Source organism: Neoarius graeffei, chromosome 6 (genome assembly GCF_027579695.1).
Source record: "Neoarius graeffei isolate fNeoGra1 chromosome 6, fNeoGra1.pri, whole genome shotgun sequence".
In the NCBI taxonomy this organism is placed as follows: domain Eukaryota; kingdom Metazoa; phylum Chordata; class Actinopteri; order Siluriformes; family Ariidae; genus Neoarius; species Neoarius graeffei.
This window is the reverse complement of record NC_083574.1, coordinates 51,520,690-51,544,953: the sequence shown is the minus strand read 5'-3', so window position 1 is coordinate 51,544,953 and position 24,264 is coordinate 51,520,690. Positions and strand designations below refer to the sequence as shown.

The following is a 24,264-nucleotide window of genomic DNA, read 5'->3' as shown; positions in this document are numbered from 1 at the left end:
GTTGTGATTGGGAACAGGTATGTGCGATGATCAGTACTCAGGAATCTGAGAGTGGTGAAGTACAGGCTGGTTGGTGTAGTCCACAGTGGCCATATTTGGAGGCTGCTGCAAACTCTCAGAAGTGGAATCTTGAGTGCAAGGAAGTGCAGTCGTGACACAGAAAGAACAACAATGACACATATGTAGGCTTCCCAGAAACACAGAATATGATATGACGACTAGAAAACAAGCATTTGTTGGTCGTAATAATAGTAATAATACATTTTATTTGCCTCGGGCTTTTCAAGACCCAAAGAGCTAGAGGATTTAAAAAGTAGTTGTAGTAGAGAAATGCTTCTCAGGCTTTGGGCAGTGAAGTAAGCTTCTTAGGCAGTTGCACAGTGAAGAAGTGCAGTTCCTTCTGTTTGAGTCCTTGTCCCTCTGCTTGTTTCAATCCCAGTTTCAAATACTTTGTAGAGGTGTCATAGAGGGGCCAGTTTACCAGACCAGGACCATTTGGTGAGCTATGGGTCAAATAAATTAGGTTATATGAGATGAACTGAACTTAGAATGTGGACTATTTGTGTATGTATTAGGCACAGAAACAGGAGGAAATCATATAAACCATAAGTTAAATATTCTACAGTTAATAGTCTATTCACATGTTATGTTACTTTAGCATAACTGACAACGAAACAGGGCCATCTAGTTTCACCACACTACAGCACTAAACTGGGGTGGGTTTCCCAAAAGCATTGTAACACAAAGATCATCGTTAAATGGTAGAGCAAGCATCACAATGATCTCTCTCTCTCTCTCTCTAAAGAGTTAAGAGGCTTTTGGGAAACCCACCCCAGGTTTCTCTGTTAATTTTAATTAAAAATATACATCATGAATATATGATATATCCAACAAACAATTTTAGACTGTAGAAAAATTACAGTTTCAGGAAGTTTTAGTTCCTGCAGCATAAACTGTTCTTGTTTTCTGGGTGTTCTTAAACTGTTTTAGTGTAGCACTCAAAATATGACAAAGTTCTTTTTTTTATTGTTAGTAATGTTAAAACAAATGTTTCATAATGTTCATTGTTTTCCCTACCCGGAAACATTATATAAGCAGCCTTCTACAAGGGTACTTCAAAAAGTTATCGGCCTCCCCCAGAAACAAGGGGTGTAACTCCCATTTTGTGGCATAACTGTATATTACAAAGCCTTATATCACTGTACACAAAAAGTCAAATGAAAGAAAAAATCAGAGAAAAAAAGGAGAGGGGCGGCACGGTGGTGTAGTGGTTAGCGCTGTCGCCTCACAGCAAGAAGGTCCTGGGTTCGAGCCCCGTGGCCAGCGAGGGCCTTTCTGTGCGGAGTTTGCATGTTCTCCCCGTGTCCGTGTGGGTTTCCTCCGGGTGCTCCGGTTTCCCCCACAGTCCAAAGACATGCAGGTTAGGTTAACTGGTGACTCTAAATTGACCGTAGGTGTGAATGTGAGTGTGAATGGTTGTCTGTGTCTATGTGTCAGCCCTGTGATGACCTGGCAACTTGTCCAGGGTGTACCCCGCCTTTCGCCCGTAGTCAGCTGGGATAGGCTCCAGCTTGCCTGCGACCCTGTAGAAGGATAAAGCGGCTAGAGATAATGAGATGAATGAAAAAAGGAGAGGAAAGCTTTGAGCTGGTGTGCTGTTGCTCCAGGACAATGCGCCCGTCCACACAACACAGCTGGCTGTGGCAGAAGCAGCCAAATGTGGCTTTGAACTGTTGCCCAATGCACCTTACTCACCCAACCTGGCACCGTCTGACTTCTATCTGTTTCCCAACTTGAAATCCCACTTGCATGGTTGCCATTTTCAGAGTGATGATGAAGTCATCTGTGCTGTTGAGGAGGATCTGGAGGCTCAAGATGTGACCTTCTTCCATGAAGGAATAGCGAAGCTTGAACATCGATGGACCAAGTGTGTTGAAGTTAAAGGAGACTATGTTGAAAAATAATGCAAGAAAAATCTATCTCCTGTGATGTTTTCTGGGTGAGGCCGAGAACTTTTTGAAGTACCCTTGTAAGAGCAATGAAGGAACACTATTTTTGTCAACTTAGTGCCTACTTCTGCATCACATACATTAGTTAACAGTGTTCTCTGTTAGCTGTCAGGACTGTTTAGTTAGTTGACCTGAACTACTATTTGTGTGCTCTGTAATCCTCACCCCGTGCGAACAAAGTTGGCCCAATATCTCATTGTGGTTTTACACAATTGATTTTCTTTCTCAGTTATTGTGCCTGGTGATGAAACAGTGAAACATTATTCTCATAGTTCCTATGAAATCATTATCATAATTCACCATCATCGTCATAATTACTATTCATAACATTCAAAGACATGAGTTTTCCAGTTACAAATGACATTAAAATGACATTCAGTTACTTTTAAAAAATATATTGTATAGTCATTATTTTATAGTCACCAGATTCCTACTGAGGTCTGTTACATATGTACAGTACCTATGATTTTGATATGACCATTCCAAAAGCAGGCTCCAAAAACAAAGCCAACATCATCTGCATGATCAGCCTTTACAAAGCTGGGTCTGCTATCTTTAAAAACATTGGGACGATGCTGAAATTCATACATGTACACGTTTGCGCCAGCATCTGTTAGAGAACAAGAAACACAGTTAGAGTGGGCAACCTGGTTGTCACCGGCCTGTAGGCTTGGAAAGCTTTTGAAATAATCTCACCTCTATGATAATCAGCTACTTTTATTACAGGGAACACCATGAAAACATCCCCTACCATTTCTGTAAACCCATCTCTTATGTCCTCTGGAGACGTAGCATTCTTTAGGTATTCATCAATTATTAAATCATTGGCTCCAGCAGCCTAGAAAATAAATTTTTTTCATTAAAAAAGATATATTTAAAAAGCTGCACAAAGGGTAGTTAAGTAAAGTAAAAGTAACTGTACAGATTATTCAGATGTTAGTGTAACAGTGGTATGACATGTTAATGGCACTATATGCCATGTGGAGACTTGTGTCCAGCAGAGGGAGACATTTCCTAATAAACTGCCTTGGCCCAAATTTATGTTCAGCAAAGGGATTGAGCAGGACATTCATTACCCCAGCTGGGAAAAACAGGTTTATAATTGGAGTCACTGCTTCTCTGTTCATTCCCTTTTCCCACCCTGCAGGGGCAAAATTCTGAAACAGACAAATGCAGGAACTAATGACAATACTACAACCACTTGCCACTGCAACAATAAAGAATGACAGCAGTTATAATAATTTAGTTTATAGTTTTTATTATTTAGTCACTCACCTGAGGGATGGTCCATCCAAATTCATGGTTTGTCACACCTATAATCACGGGGATGGTCTCAAAATCCTTGCTTTTCAAAACTTCCTCTGCTACATCTGTCAGAAATTCCCCATCCACTGTGGCCCCTATGTACAATTTTTGCTATAGGATATCAGACGACATATCAACAACAACAATAATAATATATTCATTAAACTTTCTTTTATTGTTCAAAGTTACATTCAAATTCAGTCTGATATCATAAAAAACTGAGGCGGCACGGTGGTGTAGTGGTTAGCGCTGTCGCCTCACAGCAAGAAGGTCCGGGTTCGAGCCCCGGGGCCGGCGAGGGCCTTTCTGTGCGGAGTTTGCATGTTCTCCCCGTGTCCGCGTGGGTTTCCTCCGGGTGCTCCGGTTTCCCCCACAGTCCAAAGACATGCAGGTTAGGTTAACTGGTGACTCTAAATTGACCGTAGGTGTGAATGTGAGTGTGAATGGTTGTCTGTGTCTATGTGTCAGCCCTGTGATGACCTGGCGACTTGTCCAGGGTGTACCCCGCCTTTCGCCCGTAGTCAGCTGGGATAGGCTCCAGCTTGCCTGCGACCCTGTAGAAGGATAAAGCGGCTAGAGATAATGTGATGTGATGATCATAAAAAACTGCAATAATATATAACAAGTATTACAAAAACTATAGATGATAAAAACTAAACTAAATAATATAATTGAAATTAATAAAAATTATATATAAATAAAAACTAAACTAATATAAATTAAACACTTTAAAATGTTCTAATTAATTGCAGCAACTGACGCTTCTACATCAAAGTCAATGTCTTTCACATTCAAATTAATTCTTCTTATAGTTCTTGAACCTCTCAAACACAGAAGATCCATCTATCCATTATCTCTAGCTGCTTTATCCTGTCCTCCAGGGTCGCAGGCAAGCTGGAGCCTATCCCAGCTGACTATGGGTGAGAGGCGAGGTACACCCTGGACAAGTCGCCAGATCATCACAGGACTGACACACAGACAACCATTCACACTCACATTCACACCTACGGTCAATTTAGAGCCACCAATTAGTCTAACCTGCATGCCTTTGGACTGTGGGGGAAACCGGAGCACCCGGAGGAAACCCACGTGGACACGGGGAGAACATGCAAACTCCACACAGAAAGGCCCTTGCCGGCCACTGGGCTCGAACCCAGGACCTTCTTGCTGTGAGGTGACAGTGCTAACCACTACACCACCGTGCCGCCCAAAACACAGAAGATGAATATATAATAATTATTTATTTATTTTATTTTAAAAAATACATTATTATTATTATTATTTACATTTAAAATATAATAATAATAATAATAATAATAATAATAATAATAATCAATCATCCATCTATCCATACATCCATCTTCAGTAACATCTTTATCCAGGTCAGGGTTGCAGTAGATTTGGAGCCTATCCTGGGAACACTGAGTCATGTGATGTCATGCACACACATTCACACACTCATTCACACCTGCTTTCATTCACACACTATAGAATAGCCAGTCCATCTAATAGCATGTTTCAGAAGGTGTTTGAAAATTACAAAGACAATGGACAAGTCATAATTATAATTACAGAAAATACTGAAAAACATGGTGAGCTCACCTTTTTAATTGTTTTCATGAGATCCTCTTCTGTCTTTTCTTTTAAACACTTGACCAGAAGCTCTGTGGAGCTGCTATCGCACTCTGTGACATTTGCTATTTTCTAAACATACAGTTTAATACCAGATGCTCACAATAATTATATGTCACAAATGTATTCATATTGTTATGGACATAAAATTAATTATTGCACTGTGATTTTCTATAAATGCAGTGCTTGCAAATCAATCCCACATACGATCTGTGATGCTGTTTTTAATTTTACACATGCTACTAACATTGATAGAGTCATACGTGATTTGTTTTACTGAGAATTTGTAGCTCAGACTAAAATAAATACATACCTTGGCAAAGGCCATGGGGTTTTTTGTTGTGTAAGGTCCCACAGTTGCTGCCCCACTCTGTAAGATGGCTCGGTGAAATAATCCTTTGGCAAGTGGGGAAAGAATCTGGAAAAGGCAACAGCAACAAAAACTGGAAACATATGCATCATGTCTGACTGTACCATTAATTTCAATCTGTGAATTAGTCATTTGTGTCACACATATGGAATAGACAGGACCAGTCAAAAGTTTGTACACCCCTACTCATTCATAGGGTTTTCTGTATTTTGATTATTTTCTACATTGTAGAACAATACTGAAGACATCAACACTATGAAATAACATACAGAACATATATGGAATTATGTGGTAAACAAAAATGTGTTTAATAAAAGCAAAATATGTTTCCTTTTTTTTTATTCTTCAAAGTAGCCAGTGTTTAGCTTGATGACGCTTTGCACACTACTGGCATTATCTTAACCAGCTTCATGAGGTAGTCACCTGGAATGCTTTTCAATTAACGGGTGTGCCTCGTCAAAAGATAATTAGTGCAATTTCTTGCATTATTAATGAGTTTGAGATCAAACAGTAAATAGTAAATAATAAAAATACAGTAAATAGCTCTAGTCCACAACTGTAGTAATCCATATTATGTCAAGAACCGCTCAACTCAGTAAAGAGAAACGACATCCATCATTACTTTAAGACGTTAAGTGACTTTTAATTAATAAAAATACAACCCCGATTCCAAAAAAGTTGGGACAAAGTACAAATTGTAAATAAAAACGGAATACAATGATGTGGAAGTTTCAAAATTCCATATTTTATTCAGAATAGAACATAGATGACATATCAAATGTTTAAAGTGAGAAAATTTATCATTTAAAGAGAAAAATTAGGTGATTTTAAATTTCATGACAACAACACATCTCAAAAAAGTTGGGACAAGGCCATGTTTACCACTGTGAGACATCCCCTTTTCTCTTTACAACAGTCTGTAAACGTCTGGGGACTGAGGAGACAAGTTGCTCAAGTTTAGGGATAGGAATGTTAACCCATTCTTGTCTAATGTAGGATTCTAGTTGCTCAACTGTCTTAGGTCTTTTTTGTCGTATCTTCCGTTTTATGATGCGCCAAATGTTTTCTATGGGTGAAAGATCTGGACTGCAGGCTGGCCAGTTCAGTACCCGGACCCTTCTTCTACGCAGCCATGATGCTGTAATTGATGCAGTATGTGGTTTGGCATTGTCATGTTGGAAAATGCAAGGTCTTCCCTGAAAGAGATGTCATCTGGATGGGAGCATATGTTGCTCTAGAACCTGGATATACCTTTCAGCATTGATGGTGTCTTTCCAGATGTGTAAGCTGCCCATGCCACACGCACTAATGCAACCCCATACCATCAGAGATGCAGGCTTCTGAACTGAGCGCTGATAACAACTTGGGTCGTCCTTCTCCTCTTTAGTCCGAATGACACGGCGTCCCTGATTTCCATAAAGAACTTCAAATTTTGATTCGTCTGACCACAGAACAGTTTTCCACTTTGCCACAGTCCATTTTAAATGAGCCTTGGCCCAGAGAAGACGTCTGAGCTTCTGGATCATGTTTAGATACAGCTTCTTCTTTGAACTATAGAGTTTTAGCTGGCAACGGCAGATGGCACGGTGAATTGTGTTCACAGATAATGTTCTCTGGAAATATTCCTGAGCCCATTTTGTGATTTCCAATACAGAAGCATGCCTGTACGTGATGCAGTGCCGTCTAAGGGCCCGAAGATCACGGGCACCCAGTATGGTTTTCCGGCCTTGACCCTTACGCACAGAGATTCTTCCAGATTCTCTGAATCTTTTGATATTATGCACTGTAGATGATGACATGTTCAAACTCTTTGCAATTTTACACTGTCGAACTCCTTTCTGATATTGCTCCACTATTTGTCGGCGCAGAATTAGAGGGATTGGTGATCCTCTTCCCATCTTTACTTCTGAGAGCCGCTGCCACTCAAAGATGCTCTTTTTATACCCAGTTATGTTAATGACCTATTGCCAGTTGACCTAATGAGTTGCAATTTGGTCCTCCAGCTGTTCCTTTTTTGTACCTTTAACTTTTCCAGCCTCTTATTGCCCCTGTCCCAACTTTTTTGAGATGTGTTGCTGTCATGAAATTTCAAAAGAGCCAATATTTGGCATGAAATTTCAAAACATCTCACTTTCAACATTTGATATGTTGTCTATGTTCTATTGTGAATACAATATCAGTTTTTGAGACTTGTAAATTATTGCATTTCGTTTTTATTTACAATTTGTACTTTGTCCCAATTTTTTTGGAATCGGGGTTGTAAATAAAAAAAACATTGAATTAGAAGGGGTGCCCAAGCTTTTGACTGCTACTGTATACATTTTGGAAACACTGATTATTAAGTATTTCCCATTTTACCATGAAATCAGTATTAGGTCACAATAATAACCAATGTGCATTTATGCACTATTCATTCATTCATTCATTCATTCATTTATCTTCAGTATCTATTTTATCCTGGTCAGGGACCTGGAGCCAAACTCAGGAGCTGGGAGCAAGGTGGAAGAATTCACCGTGAATGGGGCACCATACATAAACACTCACCCACTTATTCAAACCAGCAGCCAGTCCACCACCCACCAGCATGTTTTTTTTGACAGTGGGAAAAACCCATGCGAACGCAGGAAGAACATGAAAAATTCTGCACAGGCAGTAACCTGAGCTCAGGCTCTAACTGGGGACCCTGGAGCTGTGAGGCAGTGCAAGTGTTACCGATATTTTAAATTGTACATACCAGTATGGAGCAACTGATTGCCCCTGCAGATTCCCCAGCAATAGTGACTGACTGTGGATCTCCACCAAAACTCTCAATGTTCTGCTGCACCCACTGCAGTGCTGCAATCTGGTCCAGAAAGCCCCAGTTGCCTTGGGCATGTTTATCTCCAGTACTGAGATATACAACATACTTATAAAATACCATCCCATACATCATAGACAACTGAGTGTGTTGAAATAGGACACATTAAGTACAACCCCTTTTCCAAAAAGTTGGGACACTGTGTAAACTGCAAATAAAAACAGAATGTGATAATTGGCAAATCATGGGAACCCAATATTTTACTGAAAATAGTATAAAGACAACATATCAAATGTTGAAACTGAGAAATTTTATTGCTTTTTTGAAAAATATTTTTGAATTTGAATTCAGCAACATGTTTCAAAAAAGTTGGGACAGGGGCATTTTACCACTGTGTTGCATCACTTCTACTTTTAACAACACTGTAAATATTTGGGAACTGAGGAGACGAACTGCTATAGTTCTGACAGTGAAATGTCCCATTTTTGCTTGATATACAATTTCATTTGCTCAACAGTTCAGGGTCTCCTTTGTTTAGTTTAGTTTATTGTAATATGTCACAGTAAATATATACACAAATTAACATATAAAAAAAAATGGTAAAACGTGACCGGAGAGACAAACAGGGCGGAGCCCCAATTGCAACGTATCCCTTAAGCTCAAAAAAGTGTGTGTGTATATATATGTGTATATATATATATATATATATATATATATATATATATATATATATATATATATATATATATATATGGGGGGAATTCATACGGGAATTAAAATTTGACACATAATAAATTAAATAGTATTAAATTGTCATATTTTGTGTTTCATAATGCATCAAATATTTCAAATAGGAGACAGGTCTGGACTGCAGGCAGGCCAGTTTAGCACCCAGACTCTTTTACTACAGAGCCATGCAGTTTTAATATGTTCAGAAAGCAGTTTGTCATTGTCTTTCTGAAATAAGCAAGGCCTTCCCTGAAAAAGATGTCATCTAGATGGCAGCATGTTGCTCCAAAACCTGTATATATCATTCAGCATTAATAATGTCCTCCCAGATGTACAAGCTACCCATGTCATGTGCACTAATGCACCCTCATACCATCACAGATGCTGGCTTTTGAACTGTGGACTGATAACAAGCCGGATGGTCCCTCTCCTCTTTAGCCTGGAGGAAGTGGTGTCCATGATTTGCAAAAAGAATTTCAGATCTCGATTAGTCAGACCTTGGGACAATTTTCCATTTCGCTTCAGTCCATTGTAAAAGAGCTCGGGCCCAGAGAAGGTGGCGGTGTTTCTGGATATTGGTTGTATCTGGTTTTAACTTGCATGTGTATGAAGTAATGAACTGTTTTCACAGACGATGGTTTTCTGAAGTGTTCCTAAGCCCATCCAGTGATTTCCACTACAGACACGTGTCTGCTTTTAATGCAGTGTTGCCTGAGGGCCTGAAGATCACAGGCATCCAGTGCCAGTTTTCAGCCTTGTCTCTTGCATACAAAGATTTCTCCAGATTCTCTGAATCTTTTAATGATATTATGTACCATAGATGATGTGATCCCCAAATTCTTCACAATTTTACACTGAGGAATGTTATTCTTAAATTGTTGCACTGTTTGCTCACGCAGTCATTCACAGAGCGGTGAGCCCCTCCCCATCTTTACTTCTGAGAGACTCTGCCTCTCCGGGATGCTCTTTTTATACCCAATCATGTTACTGACCTGTTGTCAATTAACCAAATTAGGTGTTTTTTAATCTATTTTTTTATTTTTAGCATTACACAACTTTTTCAGTCTTTTGTTGCCCCTGTCCCAACTTTTCTGAAATGCATTGCTGACATCAAACTCAAAATGAGCATATATTTTTCAAAAAACAATAAAATTTCTCAGTTTCAACATTTGATATATTGTCTTTGTACTATTTTCAATGAAATACAGGGTTTCCATGATTTACAAATCTTCACATTCTGTTTTTATTTATGTTTTACACAGTGTCCCAACTTTTTTGGAATTGGGGTTATATATGGAATACCATTTATGCCAAAATAATATTGTAAATACAGTAGTCACATGAATAAATATAGCAGCGTATAATGTATAAATACAAATATAAGTTCAGTATAAGCAATTTAAATTTAGTTATACTATATAATTAAAAAGGTTACAATATGTTCAAAATATGTATGTTAGGACTAGGACTGTTTTGGCCTCTAGAGGCCGCTGTTATTTCCTTTTCATGTCGTGTTTATTTTGGCCTCTAGAGGCCGCCACTGTTCCTGTGTTTTGTGTTTGTGTTAATTGCCTAATTATCTTCACCTGTGTCCTTAATTAGTTTGTCTATTTATACCCCTGAGTTCAGTCCTCTTGTCACGGAGTCTTTGTGCTGTTATGTTTATCTCCAGTTTCCTTTGTACTGTGTTTTTTGATCTTCTTAGCTTTTGAATTTTTGCACTTTGCTTTTCTTTTGGATTATACTCTTTGGGTTTTTTTTTTTTGTCTTTTGTTTTGCCCTGTATATAGTGTATATAGTTTAAATAAACCTTTTGATTCTTTTTCTACTTCCGCCTCACGCCTCTGCATTTGAGTCATCCCCCTGGTGGCCTAGTGGGGGTTTGCTGGATTATCACACCAACGAACCAGGTTCGAATCCCAGCAAAACCCTAACAGAAAGACTCCGTCATGACCGACTCAGCAGAGGCTGCTTCAACTGTCTACCCGGCCAACCTTCAGGGAATTATGGCAGCTTTGACACGCTTCGGAGCGACCATGGACGCTCATGGACGTACGCTCACCAGCCAACGTGAGGCCCTCGCTCGCCACGAGGAACTGCTTCAGCAAATTGGGAAAACCCTGGCACAGCTGACATCTCTGCCTGCATCTCCTGCTCCTGATCCAGTTCCTGCTCCTGATCCAGCTCCCACTCCTGCTCCAGTGCCTCCTGCAATGCTGCCTTCTTCACCTTGCGAACCCAGCCTTCCTGCACCACAGAGGTATGACGGCAAGCACAGTGAGTGCCGAGAGTTCCTTACCCAGTGTCAACTCACCTTTGAGCTTCAGCCTACCACCTACACTACGGATCGCCGCAAGATTGCCTTTGTGATCACCTTATTAGCTGGTAAGGCGCGAGCCTGGGCTACTGCTATCTGGCAAAGACAGGGACCTGAGTGCTTTGATTTCCAGCTGTTTTCTGAAGAGATGCTTCGGGTCTTCGATCAGGCAGACATCAGTACCGACGCAGCCCGAAAGCTCATGTCCATCCGGCAAGGAGGAAGCGTCGCAGATTACGCCATCTCGTTCCGAACACTCGCAGCAGTAAGTGGATGGAACGAGACTGCCCTGGTGTCAGCCTTCCACCATGGTCTGTCTGACCCCATCAAGGACGGTCTGGCCTCTATTGGATGCCCAAGTGACCTCGAAACCCTCATCTCACATGCTATTCGTCTGGACAACAGGATGAGAGAACGCCACCAAGCCTTGAGCCCCCCCAGCCTCCCTACCTCTACCTGGAGACCGTCTACCTCCTTCAGTGACTGTCCAGAACCCATGCAAGTGGGTCGTACTCGCCTCTCCGCATCTGAGAGGGAGCGCAGAAGGAGGGACAAGTGCTGCATCTACTGTGGCAAGCCTGGTCACTTCCGAGCATCATGTCCCGAACTCTTGGGAAAAGGACCGCCCCGTCCAGCCGAGGGAGGGTTGTGACGGGGCCTACCCTCTCTCCCGGACTCCCTGGTCAAGGAATCTACATCCCGGTCTCCATCTCCTGGGGTGAGTCTGTCCACTCTTGTCAAGCTTTGATAGACTCAGGGGCGGCTGGGAACTTTATGGATATTCACTTCGCCCAAAGCATCAATATTCCGACTGCACCTCTTGAAGTCCCACTGTCTGTGTCTGCCCTCGATGGCCAAGCGTTAGGTGATGGAAGAGTCACCCAAGTTACTTCTCCAGTTTTCCTCCAGTCTCAAGGTCACAAGGAAGAAATATCCCTGCACCTGATTCCTTCACCTGAGTTCCCAGTTATTCTAGGCCTTCCTTGGCTTACTCGCCACAACCCTCGCATAGACTGGGTAACAAGCCAGGTTGTGGAATGGGGCCCTGCATGCCATGCCTCTTGTCTGCTCTCTAGCTCTCCTGTGTCTCCTGCCGAGCCTCCTGATCTCACCGAGTTATCTCAAGTTCCCACAGAGTACTGGGATCTCAAGGAGGTATTCAGCAAGAGCAGGGCCGCCGTTCTTCCTCCGCACCGGGCCTACGACTGTGCCATCGACTTGCTCCCTGGGACTACCCCTCCTCGTGGCAGACTGTTTTCACTCTCTCAGCCAGAACGCAAGGCCATGGAGGAATACCTCAAAGATGCCCTGGTCTCTGGGTTTATTCGACCCTCCACTTCACCTGCTGGAGCCGGCTTCTTCTTTGTCGGCAAGAAGGATGGGGGGCTCCGACCATGTATTGATTACAGGGGCCTGAATAAGATCACTGTGCGCAACCGATATCCCCTTCCGCTGATGTCCACAGCTTTCGACCTGCTCCAAGGCGCCACCGTCTTCACCAAGTTGGACCTACGGAACGCATACCACCTCATCCGTATCCGACAGGGAGACGAGTGGAAGACTGCCTTTAACACCCCGTCTGGGCACTACGAATACCAGGTGATGCCCTTCGGACTCACCAACGCACCAGCTGTTTTTCAGGCCCTAATCAACGACGTCTTAAGGGACATGATTAACCTATACGTTTTTGTCTACCTCGACGACATCCTTATCTTTTCCAAGACCGTGCAGGAGCACCGCCACCATGTCCGCCAGGTTCTCCAGAGGCTGCTACAGAACAATCTGTTCGCCAAGGCCCAGAAATGCGAATTTCATGTTCCCGAGGTCTCCTTTCTGGGATTTATTGTACGGACAGGCCAACTCCAAATGGACCCTGCCAAGACCCTGGCCGTCCGGGATTGGCCTACTCCCAAGTCCGTTAAGGAGGTTCAGCGGTTCTTAGGATTCGCTAACTTCTACCGCAAGTTCATCAGGAACTTCAGTTCTGTGGCAGCACCCATGTCAGACCTCACCAAAGGGACAGGTGGATCTTATGGCTGGTCTCCTCAGGCAGAAAAGGCGTTCAAAGACCTCAAGGACTGCTTCTGCACGGCACCCATTCTGGTTCTCCCGGACACCTCCCAACCATTCATCGTGGAGGTGGATGCCTCGGACAGTGGTGTCGGCGCGGTGCTCTCTCAACGTTCGGAAGGAAAGCTGCACCCCTGCGCTTACTTCTCCCACCGCCTGAGTCCTGCTGAGTCCCGGTACGATGTGGGGGATCGAGAACTGCTAGCGGTCAAACTGGCCCTTGAGGAGTGGAGGCACTGGCTGGAGGGAGCACAACATCCATTCCTGGTTTGGACTGACCACAAGAACCTGGAGTACCTCCAGCAAGCCAAGAGACTGAACCCTCGACAGGCTAGGTGGGCCCTGTTTTTCAGTCGGTTTGACTTCACCCTCTCATACCGCCCCGGCTCCAAGAACACCAAACCTGACGCACTGTCCAGACTGTTCTCTGCCACTAACAGGGAGAATGAAGTCGGGCCTATTATCCCTGTGTCCCGGATTGTGGCCCCTGTCCGCTGGGGTATTGAGGAGGCTGTCCGACGAGCCCAACGCCAGGACCCCGGTCCTGGGACGGGGCCACCAGGCCTCTTGTACGTCCCACATCAAGCCCGGGCCAAGGTTCTCCAGTGGGGTCACTCTTCCCCTCTCACCGCCCACCCGGGAGCTCGGAGGACCCTGGACTTCCTGAAAAGACGCTTCTGGTGGCCTAACATGGAGAAGGAAGTAAGGTCATTTGTCCTGTCCTGTGAGGTTTGCACCAGAACCAAGAACCCACGACAGCGTCCCCAGGGTCTCCTGCATCCTCTGACCATTCCCCGGCGTCCCTGGTCCCATGTGGCAGTCGACTTTATCACGGGTCTCCCTGAGTCACAAGGTAACACGGTCATTTTGGTCTTAGTGGACAGATTCTCCAAGGCCTGCCGCTTCATACTACTGTGCAAACTCCCCTCTGCTCTTGAAACTGCGAAACTTTTGTTTAATCATGTCTTCCGAGTCTTTGGTCTTCCACAGGACATCGTCTCAGACCGAGGGCCCCAGTTCTCCTCCCGAGTGTGGCACGGGTTCTGCAAGGTCATCGGAGCCACTGCCAGCCTCTCCTCTGGGTTTCACCCACAGTCCAATGGTCAGACGGAGAGGCTCAACCAGGACCTGGAAACCACCCTGCGAGGCCTGGCTATGGATAACCCGACATCGTGGAGCACCTGGCTGCCATGGGCGGAGTACGCCCACAACACCCTGCAGTCATCGGCCACCAAGCTGTCGCCATTCCAGTGCCAATTCGGGTTCCAGCCACCTCTGTTCCCGGACCAGGAGGAGGACGCGGGGGTGCCCTCGGTCAACCAATATGTGAGACGGTGTCGCAAGACCTGGAGCAAGGTCAGGAAGACCCTCATACAGACCTCCAGAACCAACCAGACTCAGGCCAACCGCCATAGAAGACCTGCACATGCTTTCCGCCCTGGGCAGCGTGTTTGGCTGTCCACTAAGGACCTTCCACTGCGGGTGGAGAACCGCAAGCTTGCTCCTCGCTACATTGGCCCCTTCAAGGTGGTGCGCAGGGTGAACCCTGTCTCCTACCGGCTCCAGTTGCCCCGGACTCTGAGGATCAACCCCACTTTCCATGTTTCCCTGTTACGGCCCGTACTGACATCTACGTATGCCCCTGCCCCTAGGAACCCCCCACCCCCCCGCATCTTCCAGGGGCAGACTGTGTTCACTGTGAATCGCCTGCTTGACTCCCGCCGGGTCCGCGGCGGGTTGCAATATCTGGTGGACTGGGAGGGCTATGGTCCTGAGGAGCGCTGCTGGGTTCCTGCTCGGGATGTCTTTGATAAAGAACTATGTCGGGACTTCCATTCGGCCCATCCGGATCGCCCTGGGAACGTCAGGAGACGCTCCTAGAGGGGGGGGTCCTGTTAGGACTAGGACTGTTTTGGCCTCTAGAGGCCGCTGTTATTTCCTTTTCATGTCGTGTTTATTTTGGCCTCTAGAGGCCGCCACTGTTCCTGTGTTTTGTGTTTGTGTTAATTGCCTAATTATCTTCACCTGTGTCCTTAATTAGTTTGTCTATTTATACCCCTGAGTTCAGTCCTCTTGTCACGGAGTCTTTGTGCTGTTATGTTTATCTCCAGTTTCCTTTGTACTGTGTTTTTTGATCTTCTTAGCTTTTGAATTTTTGCACTTTGCTTTTCTTTTGGATTATACTCTTTGGTTTTTTTTTTTTGTCTTTTGTTTTGCCCTGTATATAGTGTATATAGTTTAAATAAACCTTTTGATTCTTTTTCTACTTCCGCCTCACGCCTCTGCATTTGAGTCATCCCCCTGGTGGCCTAGTGGGGGTTTGCTGGATTATCACACCAACGAACCAGGTTCGAATCCCAGCAAAACCCTAACAATGTATCTGATTCCCGAAAACTGAATGCATGGACAATTTAGTTTATTTTCATTTTTATATATATTTGTAGACTCTTTTGCCTAAAGTGACGTAGGTGAGAAAGACTATGATTCCAGGCTACAGTTGAGGGTTAAGATAAATGCTCTGTTGAATTTAAGTGTCTATCTGGCAGTTCTGGGATTTGACCTCACAACTTTTTTGAACACTATACTTCTTGACTCATTTTAAACATTCATTTTGTCATTGCATATTAATTTATTTACTTAATACATTGCATAAATAGTATTTCAAATCAGAGTGTTGAAGTGTGTAAAAATTGTTTTTCAAATACTAAATTACTGTAGTTATGCCAAGTATTACTGATTCAGATATTTCCAAGCCTGGTTTGATGGTGTATACTCTGACACATAATAGTTATTTGTTTATTTATGTTTTTGGTCTCAGCCCTAGATTTATGACACATTGCACCTTAGTTTTTCTCTTTTAATTTTTTTTTTTGCTTTCATATTTTACCTCAGATAAACAGCATATTAGCATTCTGTTCATGAGCAGTGAGATGTCTGAGAGGTGTTTGAGAGGATTTTTTTTTACAATGCATAATGTTGGAAAATATCCATATACTGTATTAAAATCAAAAGAGCATTTTAAACATTGTGTGTAAATTGCTTAGTCTTCAGTTCACGTTACTCCATATTGATACGAATTAAACGTAATATACAGCATATTGTACTGTAAAAATGCACTCCCTGACCACTTTATTAAGAATCCATGTGCACCTGCTTATTTCATACACAATTATCCATCCATCCATCCATCCATCCATCCATTATCTGTAGCCACTTATCCTGTTCTACAGGGTCGCAGGCAAGCTGGAGCCTATCCCAGCTGACTATGGGCGAGAGGCGGAGTACACCCTGGACAAGTCATCAGGTCATCGCAGACACAATTATCCAATCAGCTTAATTGGACAGTTGAAGATTCGAAAAAGACCAGGTGATGTTTTTGCGATCTTCAGCTGTTCAGTTTCAATGAGCCTGTGAATACTGTAGCCACAGGTTCCTGTTCTTGGCTGACAGGAGCGTAACCTGATGTGGTCTTCTGGTGTAGCACATCCACCTCACCTCTTTGACAAGTAGTGTTCAGGAATCAGACACAGTCTCAGCGTTTAAGTCTAGGCTGAAAACACATCTGTTTTGTCAAACCTTTTGTTAATAGTGTTTATGAGAGAAAGTAGATCTGGAGGATCCTCAGGCATAGATTGTTTTGGTAAGCTGGGATGTATGGATGCTGTCAGTCCCCCACTCGCTTGCTCACTCGAGTTTGTTGATGGTGTAGTGGCTGCTGCTTTATGTCCCGGGGCTCCCTCATGCCTGTGTTACCTTCTGGCTCTCCCCTTTTAGTTATGCTGTCATAGTTAGTTTTGCCGGAGTCCCTGCTTGCACTCAGCGCAAAATGTATACTGCTCCTACTTATCAGGTGACACTGGGCATACCTAACAACCTGTGTTTTCTCCCCCATCCCCGTCTGTCCCGCTGAGTTACATGTCAATCCTGAGATCGAGGTGCTGACCTCTTCTGCTCCTTGGACCTGCCTGATCCATCCTGATGCCCTATGTCTGGTTGGAGTCTCATCACATCGCTCCTGTAGAGGACGGCCCCATATGGACAGTTGAAAGCCACACTTGGAAGATGCTCTGGACACTTATAGTAAAGCTTTTATGGCTGAGGACTACAGTTAACTTGCTAACTTTAGGACTGCAGTTGTCATGAACAGTTTTGCACTCAAGTTTCCATCAATGAAGAGTTATAACATCAACGAAACAGACTTCATGTTAAAACTGTTATAGTCATGTCGTCTGTTATCACCCAAATGAGGATGGGTTCCCTTTTGAGTCTGGTTCCTCTCGCGTTGTCGTCTGAGGGAGTTTTTCCTTGCCACAGTCGCCACAGGCTTGGTCATTGGGGATAGATTAGGGATAACATTAGCTCATATTTAAAGTCATTCAAATTCTGTAAAGCTGCTTTGCGACAATGTCTATTGTTAAAAGCGCTATAAAAATAAACTTGACTTGACTTGACATTTTGCATGTTCCAGAGATGCTTTTCTGCTCACCATGGTTGTGAAGAGTGGTTGTTTGAGTTACTGTGGCCTTTTTGATGTGAACATTAACTGAAGCTCTTGACCTGTATCTGCATTCTTTTATGCACTCTGCTGCTGTCACATGACTGGCTGAGCTGATAACTGCATCAGCTTACTGGCTGATGGCTTACTAATAATCCGTTCAGTGAGTGTACAGTATATCCCCATTGTGAGTAATACTGGTGAAACAATATTGGTGAACTAGCTGATATGCCATGCATCTTACCTGAAGTAGCCCAGTATGCCTAGCCTATACTGAATGATGACAACAACTATGTTTTCATAGGCTGCCAGTACCGATCCATCATACGCTGTGGCTCCACCCGTTTGCAGGCCCCCTCCATGGATCCAGAACATGACCTGAGATTGCACACAGTTAAAAGCTGTTTGATGTTTCAAATTTATTGTTGATTTTGAGGATTCGACAACTGATGATATTCATAATATGGCCAAAAGTATGTGGACACCTGACCATTCCAACATACCATTCCAAAACCATAGACATTAATAGAAGAAGCCAAGCCAAGAAGAAGAAGCCAAGCCAAGAAGCCTTTTATTTGTCACACATACGCTCAAGCACAGACCTAAGCACATAGTAAAATTTAACCTCTGCCTTTAACCCATTTGAAGAAGTGAACACACACATGCACACACAAGTGAGCAATGAGCACACACACAAACCCAGAGCCATGGGCAGCTATGATACAGTGCCCGGAGAGCAACTGCAGGTTAGGTTCCTTGCTCAAGGGTACTTCAGTCCAATCTCAGACCATGGCTGCCCCATGTTAAACTAACCGTGTGTCTTTGAACTGTGGGGGAAACCGGAGCACCCCGCGGAAACCCACACAGACATTGTGTTCTTGTGTTCCACACCAACCTCAACAAACCATGTATATATGAACCTCACATTGGCACAGGGTCGTTGTCATGCTGAAACAGGTTTGGGCCTCTAGTTCATAGTGAAGGGAAATCTTAATGTTACAGCATACAAAGAAATTCAAGACAATTGTGTGCTTCCAACTTTGTAGAAACAGTTTGGGGAAGGCCCACATTGTTAGGGTTTTGCTGGGATTCGAACCCAGGTCGCTGGTGTGATAATCCAGCAAACCCCCACTAGGCCACCAGGGGGATGACTCAAGTCCAGAGGCGTGAGGTGAAAGTAGAGTATCAAAAACAGTTTATTTACAATATGTACAATCCAAGGGAAAAAACAAAAAGAATAATCCAAAGCTCAGAAGATAAACAAAAATAAAATATCCCAAGGTTCAAAGTCCAAAATCCAAATAAGAAAAGAAGAGGCAAAAGCTCAAACGCTCAGAAGATCAAAAGGTCAAAACAAATCCACAAAGTCCAAAAGAAAGAAGCAAAAAACCAAGAATACAAAGACACAGGCAAGGTACATGTAGCCTGGGCCCGCCCATCCTAAGCGTGACACAACACGAGGGCCTGTTCCGAGCTTAGTCTGGCCAGGCAGGCTATCTACAGCATTTCCAAGCTCCCGAAAAATCGGGAACCAATCAACTTTGAGCATCTCCAACGGCCCTGGGTAGAGGCGTGTTCAAGGCAGTGACGTAGTAGAACTGCGACCGGAAGCCATAGATTGTTTACAGAATCTATGCCGGAAGCACTTCATTCACATCACGAACATGGAGCAGCGGCAAGCCTTTAACACAGCGGTAGATGCTGTATTGAAAGCATTCAACGGGAAGTTCTCATTGAAAACGGAGCAAAGAGCAGCCCTGGAGGTATTTATTGAAAGGAAGGACGTTTTCGCCTTGCTCCCGACCGGCTTCGGTAAGAGTTTAATCTACCAGTTAGCCCCGTCGTGTCGCATACGTCAGAGGAAAGAGTGATGTGATTGGTTTAAGCTTCGTCACAGCCTTTTCTGGCTTCGACCAGTAGCAAACTGAGGCATTTCAGGGAGGCGGGTCAACCACGGGCTCTGGGAAACGGTTTGGCTTAATAGCTTGGCCAGACCAAATGCTCGGAGAGCTTTGAAGTCGCGTTAGCTAGGCTAAGGTACATGGGACAGAGGGAACTAGCACTAACAGCATAGCAAAGGAAAAAGACTCCATGACAAGGGAACAAACAGAGGGGTATTTATACACACACTAATTAAGGAACAGGGCGGGGCAGGAAACAGGCAATGAAGACAAACACAAAAAACACAGTGGCGGCCTCTAGAGGCCAAAACAAACATGACAAGATGGAAATAACAGCGGCCTCTAGAGGCCAAAACAGTCCCAGTCCTAACACACATATGGGTGTGATGGTCAGGTGTCCACATACATTTGCCCATATACTGGAATATATCTCTATAAAGCAGTTTCTTATATTTAGACTTAAATTTACAAAAAAAAGCAGTTCTTGTAAATAATTTACTGGATTTGTTTCCTGGAAAAGAACCGTGTTTCCATTTGAGTTTAAACACTTTGAGAAGCTAATCTTGTAATTTGAACAGTCAATACTTTTTAGGTTAATGAAAAAAAAATTTCTGTATTGTGTCCTTTATTGTGCTTGCATTAGTTTCACACATCTTATATGTCTAAAAATGTCACATATCAGTATTCACTGAGCAGGTAATAGCTCTTCTTTTCACCTCTAATGTATGCAGTGGGTTCTTTGAGACTCATGCTATAAAGCAAATTTCATAAATTACTCAGAGTGGTGTGGATATTCTATAAACATCCTACTATCTCTTGACTGACTGACTAACACTGCTGAGATTGATGAAGAGACTACAGTACTTCTGGATGTTTACTTCCACTGTAGTTTTAGCTGAACAAGAGTGCAAAGGGTAAAGTTACAGGCACAATCAACAACTTTTATTTACTGTGCAGAAGCCATTTACTGGAGGAAGCCATGGCCTAATGGTTAGAGAAGCAACTTTGGGACCAAAAGGTCACCGGTTCGATGACCTTTTGGTTTGGAGTACCTAACCCCCTAACTGGGTACATTGTACGTTGGTGTACATTATTGGGTACAACATTGCACGTTGCTCTGGATAAGAGCATCTGCTAAATTCCTGTAATGTAATGTAATGAAGATATGGTACGTCAGTTATACTCATTGCCCATTAATTGAACACATACAAATAATTGATGTAAAGAGAGAATGAGTGTATTTATTATAATATGAGTGATTACTGTACTCACAGGTAATTTTTCTGATGCTGAGCGTTGAGAGGGAGTGAACACATTTAGGTAAAGACAGTCCTCCGAGATCGGAGTGGTAGTGTAATTTATGGCCGTAACTTTTGCCACAAACTTAATGTCATCTGGGTCCTGAATGCATCTTTCATGTTAAGATATGAGAGAAAAAAAATACATGAATAAAGACAAAAATCAATTGAAGGAGTTTCCAAAGTGGGTGAGGATATGGGTTGTAGTGGTTGTAAGAGTTCAAAACCAAGTTAATTTTTCTTCTGAGTAAATTGAGAAAAGTAGAGGACTTGTATTCCTAAAGCACTGTAGCACAAAGCATGGCGTGAGAAGCTCTTTGAGCATTTCCTTTTCGGAAACTAGATGAAGATAAAGTACTGCAAATGAACATAGTTCATTTTAAATCAAATGCAGAATGTAGTACAGGGTGTTTCAAAAAAAAAAAATTAATACCATTTCACAGTCTAATAACTTTGCTAATTCTTGTTCAGTTGACCTCAAATTTTAACAGCATGTATGGAAACAGGTCAAAATTTTATGTTTAATGGTTTTTGTTTTAATCTTTTTAGGTATAGAAATGCCATTCACTGGAAAAGAAAAGGCGTTGTGTGTGTTAAAGTAAGCTCGAACACAGTCGAACAAGAAGGTGCAGCGTGCATTTATGAGAGAATTCTCTAAAACTGCACCAACTGCAATGCAGATTTGGACACGGCACGAAAAGTTCAAAGAGGAAGGCTGTCTGTGTGTCTGCGTCTCAGGCTGCGCATATATTGAACATTTGTGAAATCGTTCATGGAATCCACATACCTTTTAATTTCTCATTCAGATTTTGAGGAATAAACCTTATATTACTCAACATTAAGCCTGTTCAGTTTCATTTGCCTAGACTATATAGTTTCTGGGATATTTACATCTCAAATAATATCAAATTTTTTGAAGCACCCTGTATTATGAAAGAGAACACAGAGATTGAGGAAAGGTGGTGCTATATAATATACAGAGTTGTTTTTAAAGAACATTGGCTTTCTGTGGAAATATCAGTGCACATACAGTACCAGTGAAAAGTTTTTACATCCGTACTCATTCATAGTTTTTTCTCCATTTTGACTATTTTCTCCATTGTACAACAATACTGAAAACATCAAAACTATGAAATAACATATGGAACTATGTCATAAACAAAAAAGTGAATGCTTTTCTATTAACAGCTGTGCCTCGTCAAAAGTTAATTAGTGCAAGTTATTATTATTATTATATCCCGTCTCCGAAGAAGGTGGGGCATACTGTTTTTTTACCTCTGCCTGTCCGTCCGTCCATCCGTATCTCCGTCTGTCCGAAACACCCTTTTTCTCAGCAACCACAAATCATAGCCACTTGGTACTTGGTACCAAACTTCAGCTTGGGGTTCTATACTGTATATACCATTTTCATGTCTGTCACACATCAACTTCCTGTTTACTGACTGAATGTATTTACAAAACATATAGGGTGGATTTACAAAATTTTCATAACACTTTTCTCAGCAACTACAAATCACAACTGCTTGATATTTGGTACCGAGCTTCAGCTTGAGGTTCTATACTGTGTATACCGTTTTCAGGTCTGTTGCACATCAACTTCCTGTTTACTGACTTAATGTATTTATGAAACATATAGCTTAGATTTACAAAATTTTCATAACACTTTTCTCAGCAACTACAAATCAAAACTGCTTGATATTTGGTACTGAGCTTCAGCTTGGGGTTCTATACCATATATACCATTTTCAGGTCTGTCCCACATCAACTTCCTGTTTACAGACTGAATGTATTTACAAAACATATAGGGTGGATTTTGATGCTATTTCAAGAAGCAAAATGCTATTTCAAAATGACAGTTTACTAGGATGCTATTTGAAATCCCTGGGGAGAACACTGCTCTTTACTTACTTATTTCAGGGTTAATTATTTGTTGAAGTCAACATTCATAATAAGTGTCCTATTCCTTTGATTGCTTGTATTCTGATATAAACGAGAGCGGGGGGATACATAATTGAGCAGCAGTGCACAGTTGATCTTGTTGCCTTTGTAATGCGTTTGAGATCAAACTGTAAATAGTAAATAATAATACAGTAAATAGCCCTATTCCACAACTGTAGTAATCCATATTATGTAAAAAAACGCTCAACTAAGTAAAGAGAAATGACATCCGTCATTACTTTAAGATATGAAGTGTCTTTTAATTAATAAAAATAAAGAAAAACCATTGAATTAGAAGGTGTGTCCAAACTTTTGACTGGTACTATATGTACATAAGGCACATCATATTAGAAAAAAAAAAGTCTTATAGGTCAGCAATAAAAAAGTGAACCTCACTCACACATTAGAGTGCTGTGTTCCATCTCTCACCCCCTCCCAGGGTTCAGCAGGTTGGGGTGCTGCCAAACGGAGCGGACCCACGGGTGGCTGAGCATAAGGAATGGACAGATACTGTTCCACTACTTTATCTGAGCCTTTCACTGTTACGTACTTGCCACGAACACTGCCATGCTTCAGAATAATCACAGGGCCAGGATCTGCCACAGCAAGGAGGGGATTAATCACTTAAAAAAGACTTACGAATAGATTCTACATACCAAAGGATACTTAGATACATCTGCTGAAATAGACAAATTAGAGCTAAAAAAAAAAAAGACACTAGATTTAATTTGTACAGTATACTTGAGGTAAGTTACATGAGGTACATGTTTGCTGTTTTAAAGTACTCTTTTATTAATTTTCATTAAGCAATATACAAAATAATATTAAATGAATGACAAATACATTTCTGAAGTTCTTGAACATCAATAAGAAGTGCTAATTCCTCTAATATTGCATCATTTTCTGTTTCCACAAACAATACAGCAAGCAATATAAATACAGCTCATTGTTTCCTATGTTTAAAATAACACACATAAGTTCTTGCCTGTCTGAGTTGGTGCTGTCCAAACTGAGGCAATGGTCAAGCACAGAATGAGCAAGACTTCCATTACTGCAGCTCCACAGGGAAAACCTGGGAGAGACAGAGCGCTCCAATCCATAAATACTACCCACACACACGCCCACACAGGCTCATTATTCATGGAGCAATGAACTCACACACACAAGCAATACAGCCACACACATATACCAGACCATGTGCCCTTTAATCTGGTCAACCCCCCACTATAAAATGTAACCTGTGTAAACAGTGAACATACCATTAAAGCAAACAAAGTGAAATCTAATCAATATTTGCTACCAGTCAAAAGTTTATCAATATTTGATTCAGCATACATCGTTCATACATCTTAAAGACATTATATATAATGAAGGTTTATGGTAAAAATCAGACAAATAGTAAA

At 42.3% G+C, this 24,264-nt stretch overlaps 1 protein-coding gene across 1 annotated transcript; it reads right to left on the bottom strand.

Moving 5' to 3' along the window:
- Nucleotides 1-325: 325 nt before the first annotated feature.
- On the bottom strand, nt 326-23,961 carry ces3 (carboxylesterase 3). Its single transcript, XM_060922950.1, has 13 exons — nt 23,847-23,961; nt 23,262-23,457; nt 20,898-21,036; nt 17,969-18,102; nt 8,051-8,204; nt 5,260-5,364; nt 4,917-5,018; nt 3,285-3,425; nt 3,086-3,166; nt 2,706-2,847; nt 2,470-2,619; nt 2,175-2,247; nt 326-503 (listed from the first exon to the last, which is right to left on the bottom strand). Exons 1-13 carry the CDS (start codon nt 23,959-23,961, stop codon nt 338-340), a joined length of 1,698 nt encoding a protein of 565 aa, XP_060778933.1. The 3' UTR covers nt 326-337.
- Between the last annotated feature and the right edge of the window lie 303 nt (nt 23,962-24,264).

Bases quoted from the DNA above. Each gene is read 5' to 3' on its own strand.
- ces3 (XM_060922950.1), bottom strand. From the start codon at position 23,961: ATGGATTGGAGCGCTCTGTCTCTCCCAGGTTTTCCCTGTGGAGCTGCA. The intron at 2,848-3,085 runs GTAATGAATGTC...TTTATTTTCTAG, and splicing joins ACCTGTTTTTCCCAGCTGGG to GCTGCTGGAGCCAATGATTT. The intron at 504-2,174 runs GTGAGGATTACA...TTTGACCCATAG, and splicing joins GCCAACTTTGTTCGCACGGG to CTCACCAAATGGTCCTGGTC.